Below are 22,181 nucleotides of genomic sequence, written 5' to 3'. Positions count from 1 at the left end.
TATATACAAATATAAATATATATATAATTATAAATACATTGAGTACATGTTCTTTACCCTCCCCCCTGGAAAAAGTTGAAATGACGGCCCTGCCCTGGCGTGGACCATAGGTTGAGAAACGCTGCCATAGTGTGTTTTGATTTTCCTCACACATTTCTAATTTCATTCTATTTTTTTACACATTTGATTTCTTTTTCTCTTTCTTTTTTCAATCGAAAATTTTGAAATTCGTGATTAAATAACATACTGTGGCTACACCTTTTAAACTCATTTTTTGACTCATTTGCCCAACGCTTTGCTCATAATTTTTTTTCTATTAATTTTCATACAATTTTTTCGTATGAAACTGACATTTTTAGAAATAAGGAGATCTAATAAGTGTCACAGTAGTTTCAAATGTTTTTTTAGGATATGGACCGAGCCATCACACGGTTATTTAGTAGTTTAAAAAAAATTGTTTACAAAGAAATTTAATTTTTTTGTGACTTCTGGAAAATTAAATTTTTGGAAATTGAATGTTTTCCAAATGAACATGAACAAAAATAATTTTTTCAGAAATCTTTTGTCACGGGATTCATGGGATTTCAAAAATCATAATTACTAATTATTTGATTAAATTGTTAATTAGTTTATATTAATTCAATGTTGGAAATTTACATTAATCCTACAGAAAAACATGCTCTATTGATATCTAATTTTTTTAAAGCTTCTCAAATGTTATTTAAATCATCATTTGCTCATTTTTGTCGCATCACGGCAGCATCTCCTAGAGATAAAAGGCCTCCGCAGTCTGCTTGTGACGTCAGTAAGTAGTCCACTTTCCCTCAGAATATTCAGGGAAAAAAAATTCCCTGATCGTGCCAGTATCATCGTTGTGAGGAAAAGAAATCATCGGGCTCAGAATTGGCGATTTCTATGCCCCCACATCCAATCACTATGCGGTATTTGTGAGCCAATCAGGAAGATTATACGCCCATAAAAGAAGAAACGAAATAGGATGTTGTGTTTCAAAATGTCGCAAACTTGCTAGGTTGTCTGAATGGCGTTTATTTCTAACACAGTGCAGAGGCCTTCTATCTCTAAGAGGTGCTGATCACGGTAATTTTCTGCACACGAGGGCTGATTAGACCGGGACCTACAATTTATTGCTGATTCCGAACGGCAGACTTGTTTTTTATACTCATCGAGAGGTTGGTGCGTTAACCCCTCGATGTGGGATTCCTTCCGCTAGCAATTTTTTCTTCGGTCGTGTCGCCGTTTCTGCTGTACCCCCGAGTCAGGAAAGTTTTCTGACAAAAACGAACCGGGTATCGAACTCGCGGCACCTCTAAGCATCCTTTGGTACTTTAGGCGAGTATCTTATCGACCTGTGGGCTATCGCGCCCTCTTTTGTAACTGGTTATGTAAACCAGTTACAAAGTGCAAAGATCAAAGTTACAAAATGATCAATTTGATCACGAATTGGAGGAGCGATCAAGAATGGATAAACTAAGCTTTAACAATCACGTAGAATACATGTTTTTCAAGTTTTCATTCATTCATTCATTTTTTTTTTATTCATCAACCGTATAAGTACTACAAATATATAAACGAACTTTTTTATAAATTTCTATTTTTTTCAACCCGGATACATCCTGGAAATTTATCAATGGTTTCTCTCTGGAAAACGAGAAATCAATGAAAGTGTTCTAAGTAAAAAATGTGATACGGATATGCGTCACTTCCACAAAATGCATAATTCATGTTCGAGCATGTAACAAATATCCCCTCTTTAAGAGTTCCTCGGGGATAAATTTTTCCATCTTAGCTAGAAATATGCTTTATACATATTATGATACCGTATATAAATCATTTCCTCTTTTTAACGACATTTTTTGCCATAAATATTCCGGAATTTATATTTCTTATCATTCTGGGATTAATGGTATAGATCTTTATGGAACGAAAACATTTAGAAGATTTTCCGTATGTTTTTCGCGCAAGAACATGAATCAATGGTTTTTCGATACGTGTAAACGTTACGCATTACAACAAAATAAAATATGAGCTTAAAATTTAGACTGAAATTAATTTAGTAATATATTTTTCTTTGGAAAATTTAATCCAGGAGTCTTCAATTTTTTAGATATTTCGGTCCAAAAAATGAATTTCCAGGAAGCCCGAGGGTCCAACGGGATATACACGCTAGTTTCAAAAAATTATAACATCCCAGAAATTTACAAGAGCAGTTCATGAAATGCTCAAGTTGGAAAGCCCAAATCAACAGTGAGGTTGTATATATATAATTTGCATTTTTATCTTCTAAGTGGTTCGTCTTGAGTATATCGGTAGCAAAAATATTTGCGTAAAGTAGATTGAATATGTCCTAAAATGCAAAACTTCCTTTTTCTCTTTGTTTCAAAAAGTTAGAATATTTACCCAAAAGTTGCTTCCAAAAATTAGAACATCTGACTTAAAACGGATAACTATTGTCGACATGACTATTGTCGTGCAAATTTATATCAGTTTGATCGAATAAGTGTTATGTGTCTTTCCTGGTTATGTATGTATGTAAACCTAAAATTCTTCAATCTTCGCATAACGGGTAGAAAAACGGCACATTTCTGCAAACACAAAATTGCATATGTATTTGCTTGGACAATATGAGAAAACGCGACGCTAATATTGTATGAATGCATTGCAGTGTGTCCATCTTTGCCCTTGACCATGGATTTCCTGCATCAAGACATTGAATTGATAAGTCTCTAGCACAGATTTCAATTGATTGAAACTCAGAGGTGAATTCCATCGTCGCTATTGTAGAGTCAATAGCAGCTCGTTTGCAAAATTCATCAGCTTCTTTCTTTTTTTACCATGACTTCACAATCTCTTGATGAAATCAGCATTAGGTACGATCATCAGATATCACGAAACCACCTAAATATCGGTGATGTTTGATGGGCATTGACGAATTCTGGATCCAATCTGCGTTTTACATCTCCAGTTCATACAAAGCCTTCAGCTGCTGGAACCAAACATAGAGACCAATGAATCAGAAGACTTCTCTGGATGGAGGTGTACATTAAGCTTTCTACCTTTTGGTTCTAGAAGAGTTGAAGACTTGTAGAGAGATGGACGAACATCAGATCCGTCATTCAGATTTTGCCTATGTAAATTGCTCCAGCATATCGGGACAGCGGAAGCCCGAATTTCGGACATTGTCCCGGTCAACTGGGATAGCCCCTTCGTGAAGCGGCCAACTTCGGTGTTTGGCAGTAAAACCTGGTTGCACATACATAACTAGGAAAAACATCCAACACTTATTCGATCAAGTTTATTTAAATTTGCAGGAAAATATTTATGTAATAATTCGTTTTAACCTTTTGAGGTCCTATGTTGAGGTGGATTCGACATCACGAGAAACCGTTGCTTCATTTTTACGATAACCCCCCTTATGATCATAGGAAGGCTCCTATCGATTTGCCTTTATAAGCATAGGATGGCCCCCTGTGAATTACAGAAAAACTTATGAGCTATACAAAAAATGCAATAGCTAGCGTTCAGGGGCGCCTTCCTCATTCCGGGGTGGGGGGATGCGCTATGAAGTACGAACTGTACCAACGAAGAACCCAAAAAAGCTCTGGACCGCAAAGTTAGATGTTCTAATTTTTTGAAAGAGAAGTCCAGAGAAGTCTTCTGATTCATTGGTCTCTATGTTTGATTCCAGCAGCTGAAGGCTTTGTATGAACTGGAGATGTAAAACGCAGATTGGATCCAGAATTCGTCAATGTCCATCAAACATCATCGATATTTAGGTGGTTTCGTGATATCTGATGATTGTACCTGATGCTGATTTCATCAAGAGATTGTGAAGTCATGGTAGAAAAAGAAAGAAGCTGATGAATTTTGCAAACGAGCTGCTATTGACTCTACATTAGCGACGATGGAATTCACCTCTGAGTTTCAATCAATTGAAATCTGTGCTAGAGAATCATCATGGATTTCCTGCATCAATTCAATGTCTTGATGCAGGAAATCCATGGTCAAGGGATGTTAAGTTTTTGAAACATCTTTCGGGATTTTAAGTTTTTGAAACAAAGAGGGATAAACAATTTGGCGTTTTAAGATGCATTTAAGCAAATCTTTTGCCACCGATAAGCTCAAGAAGAACCTTTTAGAAGATGAAAATGCAACTTAAAACCCTATTGCTGATTTGGGATTTTCAACTTTAGCATTTCATGAACTGCTTTTGTAAATTTCCGGGGTGTTCCGATTTTTTGAAACAAACTTGTACTATTGTACTTAGATTCACACAGTGACGTCTTAACGGGTTGACCAAACGGGGCTCAGGTAGAGGGCCTCCGCACGGGTTGCGAAGTTCATCTGAACGTCATGAGAGTAGTCCGATGCTTAAGACTGGCTAACAAGTTTGCCACATTTTGGACCACGGCATCCTATTTAGTTTCTTCTTATTTTGGTGTAGAAATCTCCCGGGTTAGCTCACAAATACCGCACGGTGATTCGATGTGGGTCATAGAAATCGCCAACTGTGTTCCCGATCATTTCTTTTCCGCACAGCGATACTACCACGTACAGCAAAATTTTTTTCTCTGAATATTCTGAGTGATGATGGACTATTTGAGTGACGTCACGAGCAGCGTGCGTAGGCCTTGGCTTAGGGCTATGAGTCAAGCCGGGGTGCCTCCTGTATTATTGGAGAATTTTATTCATTATGGGATTATTTTTTCATAAAATAAGAATTTTTTCTTTAATTCTCAGAAATTATTTTGTCATTAAGTATGAATTTTCATTAATTCTGAAAATATTTCTTCCAATAATTCTGAAAATATTTCTTCCAATAATTCTGAAATAATTTCTCGCAATGAATATGAAATCATTCCTTTCAGTAACTCCTAAAATATTTTTTTAATAGTTTTGAGAATGTTTTTGAATAATTTTGAAAATATTTGTCATTAATTATAATAAAAAATATAATATAAAATTATAATGAAAATAAATTATTTTTTCATTAAATATGAATTTCCATTGAAAATTCTGAAATTATTTATTCATTATTTATGAATTTTCATTGAAAATACTGAAATTATTCATTATTTATGAATTTTCGTTGAAAATCCTAAAATTATTTATTCATTAAATATGAACTTTCTATCTTTAATTAATATTCCCATTGAATGTGAATTTTCATTAATTATGAAAATATATTTTTGCAATAATTCTGGAAGTTTTTTCATTTCTTATGAATTTCCATGAGTTGCGAAACAAATTTTTCACCAATTCTGAAATTCTTTTTCAATTATTATGAAATCATTTCTTTCAATGATTATGGAATCATTTCTTTCGATAATCATGAAATCATTTCTTTCAATAATTATGAAATCATTTCTCTTATTATTTTTAAAGACATTTTCTCAAATAATTATAAAAAATGATTTCTCTCATTAATTCTCTAAAAATGCTTCCTTTAATAATTCTGAGAAATTACTTCTCATTAATTCTATTATTACTTCATTCACTATTTCTTGAATACAGCATTGAGATTTTATTCCGATTGTATGTCTAAGTATTAATTCATTAATTCTAATTCTGTGTATAAGCCTCTCGTAAGCGAACCACGAAGAGCTTTGAGGGGCCACATGTGACCCCCACGGGCCATGCATTGAAGACCCCGGTTCACTGTAATGCAACACGTACCTATGCTTTTCTCTTATAAGATGCCCTGTACCTATCGTGTTCGTGGACGTAGACAATACGCCTGTCCCTCAATGTTGTAAGCGCCGTTTGATGAATGGTGTCGAAAGCGTCTAATATGTGAAAAAAAAAATGTCTTTCCTCTTAAACATGTCCTTCCCCATTTCTTTAATTCATTTTTATATGTCTTTTTTTCGTTAGCCCTAACGTTTCTGTCATGGAAACGAGTATTAATAGCGTTCGGGCAGGAACTCCTTATAAGCTGGCTGCCCTTCAACATGAAACACACGTGAAGATTTCATTGCCATCAAAAAGAAGACACACAAACACTTATAGAAAGTCTTGAGGATGGAGAGACTCATGCGAAGAAATTACGAAATGTATAACATACCTGAGAATCGCCATTTACATGCTTGTAAAGGTAGGCAAAAATACATTTGTCTTCATATAGAGTATTTGACTAATCCTAACGATCGATAATTTATCGATAGTTTCTAATTTATTTTTCCAAATTTAGTTACAATATCAAAATTTGGAAGCATTTTATTTATTTTTTTGTTCTGAGATTAATTCTAAATTTTCATCAAATTTTGCGGATTAGTTTGTTTCATTTTTTTTCGTTAATTTTATATTTTGAAATTATGGAATTTTTTATTACTTACTTTTTAATAATTCTGATTTTGCATTAGTTCGGGAATTTTTTTATTGATTTGAATTTTCATCAATTCCGAATTTTCAGATTCGAAAAATATTTCTTTCATCAGTTCTGGCACTCATTTTAAATTTTCGTCAATTCTAGAACTAATTCTAACTTTTCATCAATTGTTGGTATATTTTCATTAATTCTGAAATTAACTCTATATTTTCATTAATTCTGAAATTAACTCTAAATTTTCATTAATTCTGAAATTAACTCTAAATTTTAATAAATTCTGGGAAAATTTTGACTAATTGTGCGATTACCTATAAATTATCATCAATTCTGCGATTAATTCTAAATTTTCATCAATTCTGGGAATATTTTTACTATTTCTGGGACTAATTCTAAATTTTTACTATTTCTGGGACTAATTCTAAATTTTCATGAATTCTGGGAAAATTTTCACTAATTCTGGGACTAATTCTGAATTTTCATCAATTCTGGGAAAATTTTTACTATTTCTGGGACTAATTCTAAATTTTCATGAATTCTGGGAAAATTTTCACTAATTCTGGGATTAATTATAAATTTTCACCAATTCTGGGATTAACTTTAAATTTTCACTAATTCTGGGATTAATTATAAATTTTCACCAATTCTGGGATTAACTTTAAATTTTCATTATTTCTGGGATCGACTCATTAGTAGACTTCAGTGCCTCACGCCACAGTGCGTGAAATAAGGAAGGCAGGGTCGTGTCTCCAGTGGTGTAGATGGTAGCATGCTTACCCGTTATGCAAGAGGACCTGGGTTCGAGTCCCGGCGGAGACATGATGACTTTTCTTTCCGAGTTCACCTCAGCATAATATCCAGAAATCAACATGTTTCCTTGATATCTTGGGCTGAGAAAAGGCCATCCATCTCTCTAATTCTGGGATTAATTTTTTACATTTTCATTTATTCTGGAATTATTTTTCATTAATTTTCACTGATTCTGCAATTATCTTTCATTAATTCTGAGATCATTTCTTTCATTAATTCCGAAATAATTTCTTAATTTTTCGAGATTAATTTCTTTTTATCTTTCATTAATTTTCATTGATTGTGGAATTATTTTTCATTGATTGTGGAATTATCTTTCATTAATTCCGAAATAATTACTTTCATTAATTTAGTAAATTTTATTTATTTCTCGAATTCTATATCTTGATAAATTCTGGGATTATTTATTTTAAATTTTGATCAAAAAATTCTGAATTTTTTTTAACTAATTTTTAAACCTTTTCATTCATCAACTTCGGATTTTTTTTCATTAGTTTTTGGATCACAATTTTGTAATTTTCTTTCAATTCTCCTGGGATTAATTCTGCACTTTCATTGATTCTGGGGTTAATTCTAAATTTTAATCATTTCTGAGATTAATTCTACGTATTCAATAATTCTACGATTTATTCCGTATTTTCAACAATTCTGAAATTAATTCTGAATTTTCACTTTCTTTGGTGCTATTTCAAAAAATCTGTTTTTTACCATCATCATTATCATGTTAATTAATTTTTTGTAATTTTGTTTTCTTTGAATTTTATAACCGGATAATTTTTTTTTACTGTATTAGTTATATGTTTATAATAATTTATATTGATTACATTCATTTTTATTCAAGTAGAAAACGGGTTGCTTTCAATTTACATTTCCGTGAATTCCAGAGTTATATTTTGAAATAGAAATTCCACGTCATTGAATCGAGTTCTGGATTGAAATGAAAACTTCGCAGTTTTTATTCAGATTTATATGGTAAGCTTGAATGATAATTTCATGTTTATATAACATCAATAATTAATGATCTACTCAATGTTGAGTAATGTTAATACGACGTAATACAGGGTGGGCAAAAAGTCAGTAGAACCTTTAAAAATGAATGAAAACCGGAATAATAACCGAAATAAAAAACGGTTTGCAGGGTTAGCATCGCTAGGTCACGGGAATATTTTTGACCAGAAAAAGTATAACTACAAAAACAGCCGATAGGTGGCGCTAGTACGAGCGACTTCGGTGGAAATATGCAAATGAGACGGTTATAAGAACTTGCGCTCCTAATCCACAATCAGTTCACCGTTGTAAACCGTGTATGTGGACCAGCTGTACTCTGCGTTGCTGGATTTGTGACTCGAATTCAGTGTGTTATACCCTGTGGTGGTGGTCACGTGGAGAGAACACATACTGCTCTAATAAACGATTTGGAGGCATCCTGTTCATTATTTGCGTATCTTTTCTTTGACTTGTGTACGTCAGCGCCACCATCAGCTATTTTGAGGGGGGGTTGTTTCCTGTCTTAAAAAAATTCCCGTGGCCTTTTAGCCATGCTTACACTGCAAACCGTTTTTTATTTCAATTGTTTTTCCGAATGGTTTTTATGAATTTTTAAAGTTTCCGCGGACTTTTTGCTCACCCTGTAGTTTGATTGCTCCATGCAGGACTCAAACGTTCCTCTTCAATGTGATGACATGTCAGGATGGGCAAAAACTCAATTACGAATTCATGGATAACTCTCCTTATTCTGACCTTTCGGGTAAGTTTCACCCGAAGGAAAAAATTTATATTCTCTTGCAAATAATTCCAGAATTTTTCTCTAAACTTTTTAAAAGCACTTATTTATATAAATTGTGGATTGGGAAAGATGATTGAAATCTGAACTACAGGTAAGAAGGAAATATAATAACAATAAACCAAGTTATGGGAATCATGATGATGAGCAATATTGTCTATGAATTTCTGTGGGTGTCTGTCACCTTTGTCTTACTATGAAGTTTTGTCCCTTTCCTTGCATTTTTCGCACTTTCTTCGCACTTTACTAAATTTCTATCCTCCGAAATTTCTATTGCCTTTATCTTTTTGCGGAATATCTGTCCCTTTCCTTTCTCCCAAATTTCTGTTCTTCCTTTTTTTCCGAATTTCTGATGCTTTTGTGTCTTTGGGAATTTCTGTATAGGCTTTCTTTTTTTATAAATTTCTGTCTCCTTGTCGTTATCGGAATTTGCCCTCTTGCCTTTTTCTAAATTTCTCTCACCCCCCCCCCCAAGCCTTTTTTTTCTTAATTCTTTATTAATGCTATTTTTCCAAATTTCTGTTGCATCCACCTTTTTTCTGAATTTCTGTTTCCTCTTTTTCGGAAATTTGTGGCTTCTTTCCTTTTTTTTAGTTGCCTTTTTCATTTTCGGAATTTCTCATCTCTTGATTTTTTCCGAATTTGTGCGGCTTTTCTATTTTCCCGAATTTTTGTCCCCTTGCTTTTTTTTTTTTAAATTTCTGTTGCCTCTGTTCTTTCTCTGAGTTTCTGGCCCCCCTTTCCTCTTTTTTCTGAATTTCTCTTGCCTTCATTTTATTTTTTTAGAATTTTGTACCCCTTTTCATTTCCGAATTTCTGTCACCTTTATCTTTTCCGGTATTTCTGGCCACTTGCATACCTCTAAGTTTCTGTTGCCTCTGTCTTTTTCCAAATTTCCATTTACTTTTATTTTTTTTCCGAATATCTGTCCATTTCCGTTTTCCCAATTCCTGTTCCTTTTATTCTGTAAGTATCATGAAACAAAGTTATCATTACTTTCATTAAAAACCCAAAAGGTCTTCGAAGGTTGCTGTGAGTTGCTATGTATCTTTTTTTTTTTCTATCTTTCAAACTGAGCACACAACTTAGGTCTATCACCATCTATGAGCGATTTACTACCTAGTGAGTTGTGCCGGAAGTGTAACTGTGTGTGTGACCTAACAGTCTGAGTTCATATGTAGTGTTGTGTTTGATTTTTTAGTGCCACCATCTATATTTTAGAAGTGAAGTGAGTGATGTGTTATGATTGAATTACATTTGTACTGTTTGTGGGTCTGTTGCTCTCTTTTCCGAATTTCTGTTCCCTTTATTTTTCGAGAATTTCTGGCCCTTCCCTTTTAAGGAAATTCTGTTTGCTTTTGTCTTTTTCAAACTTTCTGATCCTTTGCCTTTTTCTGAATTTATGTTCCATCTGTTTATTTAACAATTTTTGTTTCATCTGTCTATTTCAGGATTTCTTTTCGAGCTATCTATTTAGAGTTTCTGTTCAAAGTTTCTGTTCAATCTACTTACAATCTCAAGGCGCGAATGCGAGCCGACCTCCCCGTTAAAAAGTCTCGCCACAGAGAGCAACAGGCCTACAACGTAACAAATGTTCAATCATTACACTTCACTCACAATTTGAAGTATAGATGGCAGCACTGAAATATCAAGCATAACACTAGCTACACGCTCAGACTGTTAGGTGCACTCACTTTGTTCCAGACTCTGCCACGAAGCTGTGCTGGAAGAGATCTCGGCAACGGAATAAGTTCGGTGGCAGAGCTCCTGGCGTATCTATTTCAAAGTTTCTGTTCAATCCATTTCAAAGTTTCTATTCAATCCATTTCAAAGTTTCTGTTCTACCTGTCTATTTCAGAATCTTTAGGTCGTTTGCGTTTACTAAAGGGGCCGTTCAAGTATTACGTTATCATCGATGGGGGGGGGGAGGGGGTTTCCGATTTGCTGACTTTTGATGACAAGGGGGGAGGGGAGTTTGGATAATGCTTACGTCATCAACCACCCTTTATGAAAATATGAGTTAGGATTCAGAGGGGGCAGAGCTGATGACGAAATTTTGCTGACAAGGGGGGGGGGGTCAAAAATAGCTGAAAATTTGCTTACGTAATACTTGAACGGCCCCAAACCTCTGTCGCTTTTTCCGAATTGTTGCAAATTTTATTTTTTTGGAACTTCTGGCCCTTCGATTTTTTGCGAATTTTTATTGGCAATTTGTCTTTTTTAAAATTTCGGGCTCTTTCTCTCTTTTTTTTTTCTTTTTCTTCGAATTTTTTGATCCTTGTGTTTCTTCGAATTTTTTGATCCTTGTGTTTCTTCGAATTTTTTGATCCTTGTGTTTCTTCGAATTTTTTGATCCTTGTGTTTCTTCGAATTTTTTGATCCTTGTGTTTCTTCGAATTTTTTGATCCTTGTGTTTCTTCGAATTTTTTGATCCTTGTGTTTCTTCGAATTTTTTGATCCTTGTGTTTCTTCGAATGTTTTTCACCTTTTCCTTTTTCGGAATTTCTTTTTTCTTCGTCTTTCTCGGAATTTTTGACCCCCACCCCCCCCCCATTCTTTTCCGAATTTCTGCCGATTTTTTTTTTTTTTTAATTTAGTGTCCCTATTGATACCTTTGCTGTAATTCATGTTTCAGCTATAACCAAACTATAGTTAAACCTGTTTTTTGCATTTATTTCTGAACAATTTTTTTTTTAATTTTTACTATACAGTTTAATACAAAATATATTTCCGCTCAGCAGGTGACCCATTGGTAGTTTATACAGAAGTTTATCTGGAAGATTTGAACTCCTTCAGGCCAGTCACTATGGTGAGATAATGACACCTATTTGTCAACATTTTACAAGTATTATCAATTATTGAATTGGAGTTGATTATTGGAGTTGATATAGTCAATTATTGAATTTTAGTTAACGAAATATCGGTTTAATATGTTTGAAAATAACAAGTATCAAAGTCTATTTTCACTTGGTGACTGTTCGAGCCCGGAAGGGGGGGGGGGAGGGTCATCTGTGGCTCTCGGAATCGTCTAATGTGGCTCGGTACCCCCAAACCTAGTTTTAGTCAATTTGTAAAAGTAAGCTAAGTCATTGCTCACTGTTTTCAAGGAAACGCGATAAAACCGGCAATCTTACGTAAAAGGCTGTCTTACGCATGGGCCCTCACCTGGGCACTTCACGCTCGTGTTCGCCTCGGGGTTTCTGGACGATTCTCTTTCCATTAGATTTACCCATTGAGAAGCCAATGAATGAATCTAAATACTGAAGTATCACTTTTTGGCCGTCGGAATTCATGAAAAAATGTTTTTGGGCCGCAATGTCTGACTCTTAGCTCACGCTATTAAAATATTTGAATTTTTTTTTAATGATTCGATTGTGATCTAGGACCCTTCACCACGGTAAGAGGTTACCAAATTACCACCAAAGTGGCTCACGAAAAGTTAGCAAACGACATTATACTGACCCTAGATAGGTCACCAAAAACACATGAAGTGACTCTCATTGTGTAAAAGGCCGAGACCCTTGTGATATAAACATATTTTGATCTTCAATATATAGTATGTTCATAAATGAAACAATCAGGGCCGCAGCAAAAGAGGGAACATGTGAGCACCGTATGGGCACCTGATTGCCTTCGATTACTCGCGAGTGCTTTCTCATTCTGGATGAGAGCCAGGCAGAATTAAGCATGTTCATCTTACGAACGGATCAAGACGCTCACGACAGGACTGATGGCACAGCAGAAACGATTAACACGTTTATTTCAAGGATTAACGGTTAAGTATAACCAAAATTTTAAAAATACCACACAGCACTGAAGGCTGCGAGTAGACAGAGTATAAGTTTACATTGGAATCTAACAGCAGTAGCAGTGGTAGCGACGTAACAGAGCTTTGTCCTTTTATACAAAACGCATGACTCACAATCTTAGGATATGCAAATGCAGGATCCATGCAGCAACCGTGGATCAGCTGTGACGTATACTAACAGGGCCGTCTTAAGAGCATCGTGGACCCTCGGGCCAAGTTGTTTTCCTGAGGCTCCACCTAACGAATTATCGAAAATTTCTACCAGATCACATTTTTGTGAGGCCCCCTTCTTCTCTTCAGGTCCCCGGGTTGTGACCAGGTGGGCCCATGCATTAAGATGGCACTGTACTAGCAGTGATGCTCCCTGCACGTCACTGCTAGCAGAACGTTCCCCAGAAGCGGTGACGTAGGTTGGCGGTAACGTAGATGTTATAACATAGGGTACCACCACAATGCCAGGATAAAAAAGAAAAGAAAGTGATTGTGCCACCACGAGAGACAGTAAAAAGAACGTTTGGCAAAAAGAAAAAAAAATTGTCACTCTGCTTTCATCCCGAACTCTACCGAAAGTGATGTAGTGCTTCTTTCGTCCGTCATTACGACCAATCACGGGACACTAAATTTCACCTATCAATGTAAGGTTTGTTGATATGCGGCCAGGCTGACGAAGTTTGCGGCCCTGCTGGAAGTAATGTTTTCTATTAAAGTCACAATTCTTTGTTTATTTCTTCAGGACTTTCGGCTGGATTTCTTTCTGAAGCATCGCTGGCTGGTTGGATTCAACGCGTGTCTACCTCACCTTAACGTCCTACAGAAGAGAGTCAGCGACGTGCTACCGGAGACGTTGAAATTCAACAGCCCATCGGCGCTCATAGTCAGCAAGAAAGAAGTGAAGGGTTTATGGCTACCGGACACTTACATAGGCAACTCGAAGATCGTCGAGACACCCGCGAAGGAATCGTCCACCAGCTTCGTTTTGATCCGAATCAACGAACAACACTGTATTGTCGAGTACACCATGAGGTCTTTCTCTCGATTCTTCCTTTTTTATTCTGTCAATATTAAAATGCCTAATACAGGGTGGACAAATCCACGTAAATAACAGTCTTAGTTGCATCATACAATGTAATAGTTCAACGATGCTCTACCTTTTGCAGAAAGTTATTTACATTTGATCATTTTTGTCGCACCGCGGTCATTTTCTGCACACGAGGGCTATCTAGACCGGGACCTAAAATTTATTGCCGATTCCGAACGGCAGCCTTTCTCATAATCACCGAGAGGTTGGTGCGTTAACCCCTCGATGTGGGGACTCCCGGTAGCAATATTTTTCAGTGGTCATGTCACCGTTTCTGTTGTACCCTTGTGTCAGGACAGTTTCTGACAAGGACGAACCGGGTATCGAACTCGCGACATCTCTAAACATCCTTTGGTACTTTAGGTGAGTATCTTATCGACCTGGGCTATAGCGCCCGAAAGCGACTCACTTTACTGGTTAGAAAATTATATCGTGACCCGCAACACGTGATCTGAAACTGCGCCGCTGGTCACGTAAGTTGAAATCAAGTCATCTGCGACTGTGCCGCCGCCACATAATTGGTCTGAAAATATGCTGCAGGCCGTTGAAATCATCTGTAAATGTGCCGCGTGTCACTTGAGTGTTCTGTAAATGTGCAGCAGGGCCAACTTAAGTGATCCAGAACTGTGCTGCGGGTCACTTGATAGGTAAATAAACTTAAGTAGGACCATATTGAGCATTGAAGGACTTGGCAAACCCCGCTTCACATCTCAGAGAGCGATTTCAAATCGTTCCCGAAGTATGGGTGCATCCGGAAATTTATAAGTAGGGACCGAGACACAACTGGGGAAAGAGGGTGTCGGTGTTCCGGGTGCTGGACCAGAACTGGTGTCGAGTTGCAACAACACTTTATTAGTGAGAGAAATATCTCTTACTTTTTTTACTCTTTTCCAAAATTTAATTTTGCCGGTCAGCAAATTATTTCTCTCATTTCGGCCAGTGTTCCCGAATTCTCAAAAATACTTTCACCGGCCCGCAGATGTACAAAGCTTAAAGAGCACTGCATTAGCTAGTCATTACGACACCTACCGGCGATTTTTTTAACTTTATTTATGTGCAGAGCAATACGCAGGGCGTGACATGTTTCCCTTCCCCAAGACAATCAAAAATTCAGATTTTGAATTTAAAAAATTAGCTATTCCTCTCTTCTTTTTCCTCTTCTAACAGTTTCTGCCCGTATTGCATTTCAGGAGTAAAACTTGCTCACCTTTGATTTTACTGATTAATAATTGAGCTGTGTAATCAATGTTCGTTACTTTCGTTGTTGTTGTTGTTATTTCTGTCAGGCTCGCTGCCATCATATCTTGTCAGATGGATTTCAAGCATTACCCAGCGGATAAGCAAGTTTGTCCATTCAATTTGCGAAGTTGTAAGTACATTCATATTCTGATTAAATCTGCAATTAGTCATTTTCGTTTGTTAATTGAACACAAAAAATGTGTGCTTGTACTTTTTCTTCTCACACTGATAAAAAAATCGATGTTTTAATTCTCACAAGTAAGATGGCAGCACTGATCATGGTTCTCCTATCAGGTATAATGTGACCATACGTCCCGTATACTACTGAATATTCCTCGGTTTTTTCCGTTTTTTGGATGTCCAAACTTTTTTGCGGGGCCACATTTTGAATCCCACGAACTGAGCGGTTGATACAGGTAATTTTCATAACTCAATGGCTATGACTAAACGAGCTGCTATTTTGAGGGATATGTCAGGTTCTGGGTGAATCAAATTTACAATCACATTTGACTGGCAGCTGCGAATCAGTTAATTTATTTAACAGATTTAATTCAAAATCTTAAGCGCTGAGAGGAGTAATATTGATTTCTTTAAATAAAACGGGCACTTGTGGTGACCATACGTCCCGTATTTCCAGGGAGAGTCCTGACTTTTTGGCAAAAGTTTCCCGGTTTTTACATGACGCCTATTGGATTTTTATTCGTTATTGAAGTCAAAGTTTGAAATTATTTTTCAACTCGTAAATTATATTATGATAATTACAACTATAAGTAAGAGATCTCCCGCATTTGTCTCGGTGAACGTTCAATTTCTCTCGTGGACTTCAGTTTAACCCTTCTTTTTCTTCTTCAAACCGAGCACAACTCAGATCTATCGCCATAGGCAATTTACTAGCTAGTGAGTTGTGCCGGAAGTGTAAGTGCGTGTGTACCTAACAGTCTGAGTGCGTATCTAGTAGGGTGACCATACGTCCCGTATTTCCCGGGACAGTCCCGGTATTTTCTCTTTTTTTGGTCGTCCCGACTTTTTGGCAAAAGTGTCCCGGTTTTTCCCGTATTTCACACGACACCTACTTGAATTTTTATTCTTTATTGAAGTCGAAGATTGAGATTATTTTTCAACTCGTAAATTATTTTATGATAGTTACAACTATATATGGGATATTAATCTCCCACATTTGCTTTGGTAAACGTTTTTTTTTTCGTGGAATACATTTTAATCCACTGCAATTTGCAGTAATGCATCATTTCCCGCCATTGTGATTTTTCCGTAATTTCAACAATATTTGGCAACTTTGTTTGGTTTTGGCATCTTTTTTGGTGATAATTGGCGATGTCCCGTATTTTCCCGTATTTGGAATCCCGATGTCCCGTATTTCTCTCGAGCAAATATGGTCAGCCTAGTATCTAGTGTTGTGTATGATTTTTTAGTGCTGCCATCTATATCTGAGAAGTGAAGTGAGTGACGTGTAGTGACTGAATATTTGTACTGTTTGTAGGAACTGTTGTTCTCTGTGGCGACACTTTTTTAACGGGGAGTTCGGCTCGCATTTGCGCCTCGAAGTTGGGAACCACAGAAAACCAACTTCAGCCGACCACCACTGTGGTGACGGTGGGGCTCGAACCCGGCGCGGGGCCGTCACTATGACCACTCGACCACCACAGCAGCTCAGTTTAACCCACTGCATTTTGCACTAATGCTTCGTTTCCCGCTATTGCGATTTTTCCGTAATTTCAGCAACATTTGGCAACTTTGTTCACTTTTGGCGTCGTTCATGGCAATAATTGGTGATGTCCTGTATTTTGCCGTATTTCTCTCGAGGAAATATGACCAGCCTAATGTTCCGAAAGGCGAATTTTAAATTTTTAATAAGATGTAAGTTATCTTAAACCATATCACCCTTATTTTACGGGAAATTTCATAATTTTCTTCGGTCCCAACTCATTTATAAAAACGTCCCGTTTTTTATTGAAATCATGGATCTCACAATGACAATTATGACTGTAAATTCAAATTGTCATTTCAAAAACTTGTCTTATTTTCTTTTCGTAAAAAAGTATTTTGACTCATTACGATTCACAACAGCCATAACTTCATTTTTCGGCGTTTTATTCAGTACTTCCAACCTTCATTGGCGATTTTTGCCATGTTTGTCACGGGCGAGAATTGGCTATGCCTCCTATTTTCCCGGGTTTCAAAACTCAATTTCCTGTGTTTCCTGTACGAAATATGGTCGGCTTAGTAATATGTGTTTTTCCAGTTTCTTATCCCAAAGAGATGCTCGTTTATGCCTGGGACCAAAACGGACCACCACCAGTCAATCCAGAAATGAGGATGCTGAGACACAGAGTAACTCTCACCAAAGGAAGGACAGAGAAACATCTCCTCAATGGTGAGTAGTTATCTCATGTTAATATACAACATGTAATCTTCTTTAGTTGTGGCCAGGGCTGCAATTACTGGTGAAGTAGGGTGGCACAAACCAAAGAAAGCGTGGCATTAGCCGTTTGACCGCTTCTTATTTATACACAATGGCGACAAAATTCTAGCTCGCCAGATATCGAGTTGCCGCCCTGGTCTTGGTGATCGACTGAACGACTGAAGTTGCCCGTTCTCCCTCACACGACGCGATTTCAGAACTGCGATACGAGAGAACTTGTCTCTTCGCTACTCCAATATCACGATATTGTATAAGGATGTTGCCTAGCTACCTGAAGACTTAATATCCAGGTAATCCAACATGTGCATGGTACCATCGAGACGAGGATATTGGTGTATTGGTGACTAAAAAACCAACGCGATTTGTTCATTGGTGACTTGGCATGCTGTTATATGTACTAACTACTCCAGTATCGCTATTACTGAAATATTTCTATACATTCATATGCAGTGTGGTATCTTCACTGGTGGTCCAACGTCGCCCTGAATCAAATAGGGGGCCCCAAAATTATCGAAGAATCGTTAACACTCATTCTGCCATTTTTTTTACTTCATTAATTCTGGATTCTCATTAATTTTCAAATCATTATCTTCCACAAATTCAAAATTTTCATTAATTTTGAAATTATTTTTCTCATTAATTCCAAATTTTCTTAAAGTCAAGTATGGCGGGTTTTTTTTCCATGTGGACTTCCCTCCGCACCCAATACTTTTATTTATTAAATATATGGGGCTAGGTGGATACAAAGCGAGCGATGGGGAGGATTGCCTCCATCCCCGTTTAGTGAAAAATTAGCATAGGTGGAAGGGTGGAGGTGGGCATCCCCAGTGATTCACCTTCCTCCCCCACAAATTCTAGGAAAGTGAATCCACTTATGATCCTAGGGTGCCCCCAAAACATCTTCGGTCCCAGGGCCTCCGAACTCATTGAAATGAAATAGTTCTTGGGAATTTGGTGGTTCAAAAACTACATCATATTTGCTCGGTCTCCTGGGGTTTTGAGATTTTCTGGGTAACACAGTGTGAGGAAGAACGGGCAAATCAAGTCGTCTAGTCTCCTCGCTACAGAACATAGATTTTAGTATCCCTGTGTTAGGAAAACCTAAAAGTCTTCTATACACACATCTCTAATTGATTATTTCCTTCCACTCTTTCCATACAGTAACGTACTCGATGCTGTATGTCAACCTGACATTCGAGCGTGAATTGGCGCACCATCTGATACAGGTCTTCACGCCCAGCGCGCTGATAGTGATGCTTTCTTGGCTGTCCTTCTGGTTGGGTCTGGATGCGATGCCAGGAAGGATAACGTTGTGTGTTACCAGCCTCCTAGCTCTAATCACTCAGTTTTCGAGCATCAGGAGAGATCTACCTCCGTTGTCTTATATTCACGTAAGTGAGAAAGCAAAATGCATATATCACGTGGTATGTACAAGATTGTCATAAAATACAGTCCTCAATAAGTTAAGAGGTCTGGGAGGGGGGGGGGGTGGACTTATCATCCTCCATCTTAGAACAGAAAGCTGGATGGGGGAATAGAAAATGGCTATAGCTATATTAAAAACATTCCACGTGCGTTCAGAGATGGCGGATGAATCAGTCTGAGGTTCCAAGGAGACTTACTATAAGCAAACCCCATATAGAGGCCGTAATATTTCAGGTAAACGAATGAAATTTAATTTCTTCTGCCCCTCCCTCAAATAGGCTACGTTCAGGAGATCATCGTTGTAAGTCGAAGAATTTTGAAGAAGAAATCGTGCCAATTTTGGTGAAAATTCGCTGATGTCAAGATTTTAACCGGTATCTTTAAATTTAGTATCTTTTATTTTATTTAGCAAGCAGGAAAGTGTTTTTTCCCCCTCTGGGTGCTCAGCTTGAGGTTTATATAAGAGATTACAAATTAATTCTGGGCTCTTGCACTCGGGGCACTCTTCCGGCTTCTACGCCACTGCTTGAAAAGGCTTTTGTCGAGATCGTTAGCGGATTTTTGTAGTACTTTCTTTTGCATATTCTTTTCATGCACTGGGGTTCCAGATGCCTATCTAAGGAGCCCCACTTCATCCTATCTAGATGCTATGTTACGAATAATGGTATGCGCAAACTCAAATGTAGACAATGACAAAAGAGAGAGACAATAAACCAGAGAATTCGCCTGTATTTTTTTTCCCCCACTTTTGTGCCCTTTTTCGATCATGTTTAATTCATGGTTCTCGAATCTAAGGTTTGGTCTTCATGTATTTTACTTAGTTTTTACCATGGCATTTTTTGAGTATCTCAGTGCCCCAAAGGCTGGGGGTCAGACTGAGAAATGTAGGTGTACATTTCTGTATGCAGAAAAAATCCCTTGAAATTACTTAATTCTAGAACCAAGATGGGGAGAACATGAAGAGTCTCTGCTTAAAATATTTTTGCTGAATGTCGCCAAGGTTAATCAGGGAGACACAGAAAACGCCAAATATTTCCGTTCGTATTTCGAGAAGTTCACAAGTCCGTAGTAGACAAACCTACAACATGAAAATTCAAGCATTTTCCATGTTCACTTCAAAATATGTATGACAGGTGGCAGCACCAGTAACAATACGGAGCAAACACAACTGACAACATAAATACGTTGTACTGGGCCATGTGTACACTCAGGATACACACACACATATCCGGGATTTATCGATTCGTTAGGAATTCTGCAGAGGAATGTGTACGACGTGCATATACAGTTAAGCAGTAGTCCGTTAGTCCAGTGATTCTCAACTTTTGGAAGCCCGCGGCCCGGTAAATTTCTTTTGTGTAAGTGAAAGACCCGGTGATACAGGACATTAACGGGGAATTAAATGGGAAAAATGAAACTACTCTCAATTACTGCCGGCCCAGTGTGCCACACGGTACTGGGCCGCGGCCCGACGGTTGAGAAACCCTACGTTAGTCCATCCTTCGTATGTTGGGGAATGGCTGCATTTATTTTTTCATGATATTTTTCTCGTTTCAACCCAAGTAAAAACGTTGTCTTCAAATATTGCGGCCTCTGTGCAGGATTATTATTACTTTTTCTTTTGTAAGGGTAAATTATTTTATGACCACCCTGTACTTCTTTTAAAACACTGTAGTTTTCGTGTGATCCTATTTTTCCTCTTCCCCTCCTTTCAAGGGTGTCGACATATGGATGGTGACGTGCATGTGTTTTGTTTTCGCAAGTTTACTAGAGTTTACGGTCGTCATTTACATGGACCGACGCAGGAGACTTAACCAAGTTCATCTGGTCGCTGATGCTACTAAAGAAGTAAGTTACATTGAAATTCCATGACAGAAGGCGCATTTACGGTCTTGCCGCCTGGGGGCTACACGAATTTTACCGCCCTTCTCCCGTTCTAGTCTAATTTTCTTGACTACTCTTTCCTCGAATTCGCTACCCTGAGCGTATACCCCCCCCCCCCCCGCAAGTACAACTGTGTGAGTTACAACTTTGATCCCTCCCATTCTCACACACTTTCCAAGTCACTCTTGTAGTCATTCACATGCTTGCACACTTTCTTGGTCACTCGTACACATGCACATGTCTAGATCACTCCTTTCGTCGCTCGCGGACATGATTTTTTGTTTTATATGCCCCTCTTTTGATCACTTACACTTTTACACACGCTCTAGGCTACTCTTTGATCATTCATGTGCTTTCACACTTTCTAGGTCACTCTTTTGGTCATTCATAAGCTTGCACAGGCTCTAGTGCAAGCTTGTGAATGGCCAAATAAATTCATTCGTCTTAATGAATCCACATGAACAGGTTTCATTTAATAACTCCCCTCCTCCCCATTTGACTCATAGGCGGAATAGACTTCGAAGTCTGGGGGGGGCAAGGTCATTAGTGCTGGGGGGCACGATGATGATGTCAATTCATATATACACATATACATTAGATCTGCCTACTCCCCTTTTGATGATGGGGGGCAATGCCCCCCCCCCATATCTCCGCCCATGATTTGACTCAACCCTCAGTAAATAACAGAGTGCGTGGATCTGAATTTGCAGGAGAGAGCCTTTGCATTTATCACGAAGAAAAATTACTTTGAAAATTCTGCTGTGAAATCTGTCTATAGTTAATTGTTTTTGTTATTTTGTAGAAAAAATTGTTCATTTCAATTAATTATCGCATGATTAGAATCTGGTTGCAAGGCCGGAAATCTACATCGAGCCAAGATCGCCGAGGCCGTTGCTGAGCAGCGCCAGCGACAGCGAATGCAACCGGCGGCTGCTGCAGAAGAAGAAGAAGAGCTCCCCGATCATGTGGAGCTCACCGAACATCAAGATCTCCCTACAACAACTTCGGAAGCCGCAGACGGATTGGGTCACCACCATCGACAAGTGCGCCAGACTCTTGTTCCCGCTGACGTTCCTCGTTTATAACGTCATCTATTGGCCTATCCTATTAACGCCTTAATTAAGTAGGAAATTAAATGATTCCACATTGTGTCTGTGTGTCGTTTATTCATTACCTGCATCGATTCCGTGAATGAATAATGTCGGTGGAAATAATTGATGAGCAATGTCGCCAAATTGTGAGTGAAATCCCAGAAAAATCGCCAATGGCGGGAAATATGAAGCATTACTGAAATTCGCAATGGATCAAAATTAACTCTAAGCGAAAGAAAATTGTTCGACATGGGAGTAATAATATTGTAGTATGATAATT

At 37.6% G+C, this 22,181-nt stretch overlaps 1 protein-coding gene across 1 annotated transcript; it reads left to right on the top strand.

Annotated features, from left to right (window-relative positions):
* Window positions 1-8,830: 8,830 nt before the first annotated feature.
* On the top strand, window positions 8,831-21,929 carry LOC149070047 (glycine receptor subunit alpha-2-like). Its single transcript, XM_089249268.1, has 8 exons — window positions 8,831-8,900; window positions 11,678-11,745; window positions 13,478-13,767; window positions 15,109-15,191; window positions 17,322-17,453; window positions 18,663-18,892; window positions 20,643-20,774; window positions 21,651-21,929. Exons 1-8 carry the CDS (start codon window positions 8,831-8,833, stop codon window positions 21,927-21,929), a joined length of 1,284 nt encoding a protein of 427 aa, XP_089105394.1.
* Window positions 21,930-22,181: the final 252 nt, after the last annotated feature.

The sequence above is a fragment of the Pholcus phalangioides genome, unplaced genomic scaffold, assembly GCF_987345545.1.
Source record: "Pholcus phalangioides strain wild (caught in Gottingen) unplaced genomic scaffold, Ppha-v1.0 ptg000022l_1, whole genome shotgun sequence".
NCBI classification, from domain to species: Eukaryota; Metazoa; Arthropoda; class Arachnida; order Araneae; family Pholcidae; genus Pholcus; species Pholcus phalangioides.
The sequence above is the reverse complement of the archived record's forward strand: the minus strand, read 5'-3'. Positions and strand labels throughout refer to the sequence as shown.